Source organism: Crocodylus porosus, unplaced genomic scaffold (genome assembly GCF_001723895.1).
Source record: "Crocodylus porosus isolate Cpor-Errol unplaced genomic scaffold, CroPor_comp1, whole genome shotgun sequence".
NCBI lineage: Eukaryota > Metazoa > Chordata > Crocodylia > Crocodylidae > Crocodylus > Crocodylus porosus.
The window spans coordinates 59,021-66,855 of record NW_017728930.1 but is presented as its reverse complement, the minus strand read 5'-3'; the positions used below and the strand labels follow the sequence as shown (position 1 = coordinate 66,855).

Here is a 7,835-nt window from a genome sequence, read left to right as displayed (position 1 = left end):
AGCCACTGGGCCGAGCTGAAAGCGGGCCGCCTGCCCCGGGACCACGCCTCGCTGCCCTCCGACCTGCAGCTCCGCAACCTGGCGCCAAGCCCGCGGGCCGAAGGTGTGTCCCCGGGCGAGCCCCGCCTGCCCTGGACCTGCTCCTGCTCCTCACCTCCTCGTCCCCCGCCAGCCGCGCAGGGCACCGCGCTGCTGGAGCCAGACAGCAACCTGGTCCTGACCAGCCTGGGTAGGTGCCTGGGCTGCTGGGGGGAGCCGTGCCCCGCAAGAGGCTGGCACAGCCAGGGCCCCTGCCCGCGGGTGCAGGGTAAGCACCGGTGGGCGAGGGGGAGCCTGCCCCGGGCCCAGCTGGCTGGAAGGGCCCTGACCAGGGGCTTTGTTGCCTTCCAGGTCTCGTCCGGTTGCCGGTGGCTGGGCACCTCTACAAGGTTTCCAGCATGAGCAGCGACGAGATCTGGCTGTGAGCCTGTGGCGCAATGCCAGGGGGTCCAGATTCACCCTGTCCTTGCATCGATGCTGCAGGTCACCCGGGACTGGTTCCCAAATCCGGGGAGGCGGGACGGGCGGGTGGCAGCACCAGAGCCTCCGACAGCACCAGGTTTCCCCTACCCTCTGATCCGGGGGCCTGCGTCCCTGCACCTCGTGTGGACGAGTCCACTGGGCCGGGGGCAGTTCTGGGAGTGGGGCTGGCCTGTGTTCCCAGCCACAGCCTGGGAAAGGGCCAGGGCAGCAGGAGCAACGTGCGCGTGCAGCAGCCTTAGCTGCAGGCAGGTGGGAGCCCAGCTGTCTGTGGAGAGAGCCGAGCCGTGTTGACCAGCTGCGGAGGGTGGAGGAGAAGGATCGCTGTAGCTCCCCCCACCGCCGGGGAGGAGGGCACAGGTTAGGTCCCTGTCCTGGCGGGGGGCACGTGGGCTGGGGGCAGGTTTCCAACCTGGCTCTGAACAAAGTCCAGCCTGGTGCCTGGGCCCTGGAGGTCAGAGTCTGACCTTTCCTGTGACTGGGGTCGGGCTCCAGGCTGGACTCGTCATCGGGGGGCTCTTGGCAGCATAGGTCTGCCTTGGGCAGCATTGTGGTGGGGGCCAGGTGCGGTTGTTGCAGGGGTTCTGGGCAAGTCCAGCTCTGCGCCCTTGCTCTGCTCTGCAGGAGGCTGAAACAGCAAGTCACCCCTGCTGCCGCCTCGCCTGCGCCTGCACTGGCTCTGGGGTGGGACAGCTGCCACGGGCTGCCCAGGCACCTGGCAGACAGCCCCTGCGAGAAGTGCACAGTGCAGGGAGACGGCACCTGCGAGAGGAGCTTCGCTGAAGAACAACCCACAGGAGCTTTGTATAGGGTGTTTTGGGGAGATAGATCCCTTCTATGCTCTCGGCTCCACTGGGCAGCTCTGAGCATGCTGGGGGCACCCCCCAGGCCCAGATACTGCAGCATGCAAGGGCACTGGTGGAGACACCGGCGGACCCTCGCTGCCCTGTGCAGCAGCCCCACGGGGCCCAGCTGCTGTTGCTCCGGGCCTGAGGGGCTCTGAGCCATCCAGCCTCTGCTGCGCATCTTGCTTGTGGCCTTGCCTCTTGCTGCCCCCTCGCCCTGTGATTGTGCATCTGGAAAGACCCATTCTTTCCTGCAGGATTCTTCAGCCATTCGCCACCTTCCTCATGTCCACATCAGCCCAGGGCCTTGGCACGGCTGGCCAAGCAGCAGGATCAAGGAGACACGGCCACTGCGGCTGACCCGCCCCTGGGTAGTTCATTAAGCTATGCATCATGTTCGCTGAGTTGCTTCACGCAGCTGCCCCCTTAGCTGAGGCATGCGCCTGTGTAACATCTGCATTTCCAGCGTACCAGCCTGTGCCAGGCTGGGGCTGGAAGTTGTTCTGACCACAATAAACCAGACTGCAGCATGGCGCAGCTCGTGCTGATTCTTTCTCCCTCTTGCTGTTCCATCGGCTCCTTTACAAAGTGCAGCAGGACCCTGGCCCCAATCTGCTGGAGTGGGTGTAAATAAACCAGGAGTACCTGCTTTGGCTCTGCAGCATGTGCCCGTGTCTGCTGAGACTGGAGATGGGGCACATGTCCTGTGATGCCACAGGCAGGACCCAAGCAGTGCACAGGCTCCATCCTTCCTGTGGTGTCGGGGTCACTGGCCGCTCTGGCGCACCTTGCAGGTTCTACCAACCAGACCCAGGTGAAGCAAAGGAGCAGTTCTCGTATTGCAGACAGTGCAGCAGTTGGTCCCAGGGGAGGATGGGCATGACACTACTGTCCCCATCCTCAGCATCTGTCTGGCTTGGAGCTGGCTTGCAGGTCACAGTGGAGGGGGAGCAACTGCTGGATTGTTTGCCTGGCTCCCCAGAGCCCAGCTGTGCTGCAGCCTTGGCAGCGCTGTCTCCTCGGCGGACACTGTCCCTGGCGCTGTGGTCTGCGCCGAGGTCCCATCGCTGCCACCCTGTCCCCTCACCAGCGCCCCCACAAGACAGCATTGCACAGCCACGCTGCACGGCTCATCAGGACTTTATTGGGATGCCAGAGCCAGGAGCAGGCAGCATGGAAACTACTGGAGGCCTGTGGCCCCTCTTGAGGGGGGAGGGCTGGACCACAAGGGAAATGCCCGCAGGAGGTGGGCTCTGCCCTGGCTCGGGTGCTGACAGCACCGCTAGCCCTGCCATGGCTGCATTACGCAAGCTCCTTCAAGGCTGGGTCCTGCAGGAACAAGCTGAAGTGAGCTCTGCACAGCAGCTGCCACTGACCATGAGGGCATCCAGACACCCTGAAGAACCTAGAAGCAGGTCTTGTCTGAGGCTTTATTCCCAGACGCAGGCCTGAGCCAGGAAGAAAAGGCTTTGCCCTCAGCTGAAGCTTAGTACGTCTGCCTCTGGCCCTGGCTCAGGTGGGTTGGATGCAGGACTCCGGACCCGCTTTCCTTCTGCCAGAGCTTTGAAATGCTGCATGGAAAGGAGACAGCATGGGTGTAGGAACCTGCTCTGAGCAACTGAGTGCCTGGGTACACATCCTTGCAAAGCCCCCTCCCTGCTGTCATGACTGCCGTCCCTGAAAGCCATCCCACATTGCGCTGGGAACCCACAAGTCTCAGAAGCTGGTCTAAGCTGGCTGCTACCACAAATATCCAACAGGTTTAGGGCCTGGGCATGCCGCGATGTGGCAGGGGGTCAGGATAACGGGTCCTCATTGCACCCTTTGGCAGCTTATCAAGCTCCTAAGGCAGGTGGCCCAACCAGCTCCCTGTCTGCCTCTGCCCTCTTCATCCCAGTGACAGATGAAGAGATCCCTGGGGAGCAACAGCCTGGATGTGGGATCCTGCAGAGCAAGCAGGGTGTAACCTCAGTTGCTGATGTGGCCATCACCAAGAAGAGCATGCTCCAAGCAAGGATTTTCCTTAGAGATGCGTCTGCTCAGCCTGATCCCTTGGCTGTGCCTGAAGCCACATCCCCGCACCTGACACCAGTTGTTAGGGAGGGGGCAGCCAGGCCCAGCAGCACCTACCTGCGAGTTCTTGAACTCCGAATATAGTGAGAAGAGGACATGCAGAGACTGGATCCGACTCTTGTAGACAGGGATGTCCAGAATTGCTAGGTCAGAACACCGTCCTCAGCACCACTGCATGTCTATGCCTGGAGCCCTCCCCAAGTGCCAGCGCTGTTGGCGTCCCCATTGCCAGCCAGTGTTTGGGCTCTGCAGGCTGTGGACTGTGTTCAGCTGTGGCCCAGGAAGGTCCTTCCCCACCTGCAAGCGCTGGCAGGCAGCCCCACTCTGCCTCTGCTGGGGCTGCACTCGGCTCCAGCCATCTCAAGCTTTTGCCGGCACAGTGCAAGTCAAGCAACAGTCATGGCATGAGTGCCAAGCAGGACTGGGCCTGACCCAGGGAGCCAAAGGGACACTGGGCACTTTCCCTGCAGAACAGCACTCTACTGGTGGCCCAAGGGCTAACTGCAGAGGCTCCATGGCTGCTTTGCTGCATACCCTGGAACTGCAGCAGGGGAAGCAGTCTCTCGGGGGGGGGGGGGGCGGCCATCTTGCTCCCCCACACCAGGATCGTGCTGGTCCAGAGAGTAGGACCACATCCGACGAGGGGTCTGTGGTCAATGCACCTTGGAAGCTGCCTCCTCCAAACAGCCAGAGCCCAACTGAGCGGAAGGAAGTGCTGCCTGCTTGACTCCGAACAGCACAGTGCTTTTTGAACCCCCTTCTTCCCCAGCCCCCACCAGCCAATCCTCGGCTCTGCAATGAGGGGCAGGGAGTCTGGCACCTTTAAGAGTGAGAGGAGACTGGGACTGGCAGTCCTTTACATACCACATATCACGTCAACGTACTCTGCCAGGCCACAGCTGATGTCTGCGGTAGGGAGGCTCACCTGAAAGGAAAAGGGACCCCGTTCAGTATGAACGGGCTTCTCCTAAAAGCGTGTGCTGTGTTATCCCAGCACAGAACAAGCAGCATCGGGGCAGCAGCTACACAAGCTCTCGTCTGTGACCCCTCCTGGACAGATGCTTATCAAAGGCCAGTCAGCCCTGTGTGTGTTGGCATGTGAAGGTGCCAACTCATCCATTTGTGATGTGGGTCCTGCTTACCAGGCAGAAACTCGCCAATGCGTTTGCCAACTCTAGTCAATCTGATACCGTACCTTTCCCAAGAGTTCCTCAAATTCTGGAGACCATTCCTGCATCAGAGTATCAATGTCGGGCATTGGCCTGCAAGAGAAGAGAAGCAAACCCCTGTGTAAACACACAATACAACAGCATTAGCTCTGCTGGAGATGAGGTTTCCCACTGATGCAGCTGAGATTAGTTTCCCTGTCACGCAGATACTTCTGCCCCCTCACCCGGGGGGAAGAAACCACAGGACAGACTGCTACAGCACGCATGCTTCTTCCAAACTGTCTGCCTGTGGCAAAGATCTGGACTTGTGCCTTTGACCCACAGTTGGTCTCAGCCTCCTGGCCAGAGTTTACAACCCCAGGCCTGGCAAGAATGACCTCATCTTGTCTAAATAGTCCACTAGTCTGGGGACCTATCATTGCAGCACGTCATGCTGTGCATCCAACTGCAGGCCAGTGACATTCCTTCCTCCCTTCTCCTGGTCACACCTTTGGGAAGAGCTAACGATCATGCTCTGCCAAAGGAAGATGCCTTTCCCCTCAGTGTCAAAGTACTTAAACCATGGGGAAGCCTTGCGATCAGATAGCTCACTATTACAAGTAAAGAACTGAGTACAGAGGGGTAATGTGATTTGCCGAGCATCATGGAACCTGCCAGTGGTGGGCTGGGGTGAAACCCAGACGTCCTGACTCCTAGGCCCTCTCCTGAGTCATCTGCATGTCCCCTTTTCTTAGCAAGACTTCCAGAACTGTCTGAATGACAAAGCAGGTAGGAGCAAGATTTTGCGGATTAGCAGGCATTCAAATGGCCTCTCCTGCATGCCAGACAAGGATCGCGGAGCGCAGATTGCAGTGGCAGGAGGGGGCAGAGCTCACCTGGTGTAGTGCACAGTGGCAGGTGGCTTGAAGCGATGCAGTTCACTTATGCTCTCAACCCAGTTGTCGATGGCCTTGGGATTCTTCTCAGCATTTTCCAAGCTCTTCACTTTTACCTGCTGCTGAAAAGAGAAATGAGAATCTGGAGAGACTGGCACTGAGGCCTGTGGGCTTTGTTCCTGACTAGGCCAGGTGGTTTTGCTCCCTTAGCAACTGCTCTATGCCATCCCATTTCTGTACATGAGTGCAAAAGAACAGCAGGGAAAGAACACGGTGACAAAGGCAGCAACAACCAGATGGGGGAGCAAAGTTCTGACGGAAGGAAACAAATGGATCCAAAGTCTATTGATGAGGAGGTACCTGTGGCCAACTGCAAACATATCCAAGTGTCTGGGCTTCGGGGAAATTTTTTTTCAGATCCAAATCCTCATCAGACTAATCAGAACCCCCACACAGGTTAGAAAGACACTATACCACACTTAGCATGGGATTAACAGCTTTCCTCCCTTGGCAACTTACTGAGACACTGTGCTGCTTTGAATTTTCTGTTAGCCAGAGAGTGAGCACCGTGGGGTCTGACTGCTTTGTAGATGGCTCATCCAGTACTAACAGCCCAAGGTTATCTGGTTTGCCATCAGGACGTGGAACCTGCAAATTAAGAAAGAAACCAGTTGTTTTTCTTCTGTATCCAAAGCGAAGGAGGTTGAAGGATTTTTAGAATGGGAAACTGCAGATTTAAGGTTCAGGCTCCAGAAGGAATGGATAAACCTGCTAATGCATGACATACGGCTGGCCTGAGCTGCCAGTACAGCATTCCAGTTAAGCTACCCACTGCATAGACACAGGAAGAGATGCAGTCTTTGCCCCTGAAACTTATGTCCTGTTTTAATGAAAGTCAACGCAGAACTGGTTGCATGGATATCCTACAACAGCTTATGCACCAGGGGAAGTTGGGCAGGTCCCTACTCCTGCACTGGGCATGGCCATCTTGCTGCTGTTCCAGCAACGAGAAAAATCCAGTGGTCTCCCCCTTCCTCTGCTAAGACGGTTCCTGCAGGAGATGGCACTGCTTGAAGCTGGGCAGGAGGAGCTGCAGGGAAACCACTGACAGTGCTGTACCTTTAAGAAGGCGTCGATGTCACCAACAGCTGGAATGAAATCTGGGATGAAAGGCTGCAGCCTGTGCTCGAGCTCTATCGTTTGTGGGGTGTACCTGGGGAGAGTAAAGAGGAAGCAGACCATCGTCAAGTAATCGGCCAGGAAAGATGCTTCCTTTCCCAGAGGAAGATCCCCCTGCGCGCCCTCCACTCACCTCCTGATATACTGGAAGAGTTCTTTAATCTCTGCAGACACAGGCAGATAATCGTAATCTGCTGGGTTGTAGGCACTAAACAAAGAGACAGATACTGCAGTGCAGTCTGTTTTGACAGGTTACGATCACGATGTCATGATACGTTATCTTGTAAAAGCGTGCAGAAGTGGAGAGCAGTCCTGGGCTGAAGTCGGGCAGGAGGCGGAGGCACAAGCATCCGGTGAAGTGAGCTCTCGTTCATGAAAGCTCGCGCCTCTGATTCAGCAAGTCTAAGGTGCATCTCTACCCTGCGTCCCACGGCATGCACGTGTGGGGCAGCAGGAGAGCTGGGGGGCCCATTTAGCTCCAGACAGACTGACAGGGGAGGAGGTGGAGCCAGAGTCCCACCAGGGGAATGACACCACGCTGGCTTGCAATACCCTCCTGCCAGGGCAAGAAACAAAGGAAACAAGGGCAGAGCAGATCTCCAAAGCCCTGGATGAAACGCAAGGCAGGTACGGGCAAGGGCTGCGCTTGGGCGCCCGGGCCCGGCACTGGAACCAGCGCCTTGTGGGCTGAGGCACGGTGCGCGCTTGCCCTGTGACCCCCAGCCCTGCGCGAGTCCTGGTACGGGGCGGCGGGGGCCCCCTCGGCCTCGTACCCCTGCGGTGGGGCACCGTGCTCCTCCTCCTCCTCCTCCTCCTCCGACTCCGTTTCAGATGAGTCCTCGTCCTCCTCCTCGTCGGCACTAAACCCTCGCGGGGCGGCCTGCTGGGATGAGGCTTTCTCCTAGGGACAGTCGGGACCCGGCACTCGCCACAGCCCGACTCCCCCCACCCCGGGCCCGGCCGCCAGCGCGGAGGTGCCCCCCTCGGGGCCCGCATTGTCTGCGGGCGGGGAAGGGCCCGGCCTCGGCTCCAAAAGTTCCCCTAGGCATGCCTGGGGTTGACCTGGTGACCGGACTTGCTGCCGTCCTGGGCTTCACTCCCAAAAAACCACCGGGAGGTGCGACGCAGGACCCTCACAACCGCCAGGGGCTTAAGCCTCCACCAAGTGCCGCCCC

General features: G+C 58.6%; 2 protein-coding genes across 2 annotated transcripts in view; one reads left to right on the top strand and one right to left on the bottom strand.

The window, feature by feature from the left end:
• TMEM25 (transmembrane protein 25) overlaps nucleotides 1-1,075 on the top strand; it is a 3,163-nt gene extending 2,088 nt beyond the window's left edge. The window contains exons 2-3 of the mRNA XM_019543114.1: nucleotides 3-229; nucleotides 391-1,075. Of these exons, the coding sequence (XP_019398659.1) occupies nucleotides 3-229; nucleotides 391-464 (301 nt within the window). The 3' untranslated portion in view covers nucleotides 465-1,075. The remainder of the gene's footprint in view (nucleotides 1-2; nucleotides 230-390) is intronic.
• A 1,411-nt stretch (nucleotides 1,076-2,486) lies between these two features.
• The window catches only part of IFT46 (intraflagellar transport 46), a 6,178-nt gene continuing 829 nt past the window's right edge, over nucleotides 2,487-7,835 (bottom strand). Inside the window, exons 2-10 of the mRNA XM_019543113.1 lie at nucleotides 7,434-7,561; nucleotides 6,794-6,913; nucleotides 6,601-6,694; nucleotides 6,001-6,129; nucleotides 5,482-5,603; nucleotides 4,633-4,699; nucleotides 4,302-4,362; nucleotides 3,495-3,580; nucleotides 2,487-2,935 (exon numbers count right to left, since the gene is read on the bottom strand). Of these exons, the coding sequence (XP_019398658.1) occupies nucleotides 2,840-2,935; nucleotides 3,495-3,580; nucleotides 4,302-4,362; nucleotides 4,633-4,699; nucleotides 5,482-5,603; nucleotides 6,001-6,129; nucleotides 6,601-6,694; nucleotides 6,794-6,913; nucleotides 7,434-7,561 (903 nt within the window). The 3' untranslated portion in view covers nucleotides 2,487-2,839. The remainder of the gene's footprint in view (nucleotides 2,936-3,494; nucleotides 3,581-4,301; nucleotides 4,363-4,632; nucleotides 4,700-5,481; nucleotides 5,604-6,000; nucleotides 6,130-6,600; nucleotides 6,695-6,793; nucleotides 6,914-7,433; nucleotides 7,562-7,835) is intronic.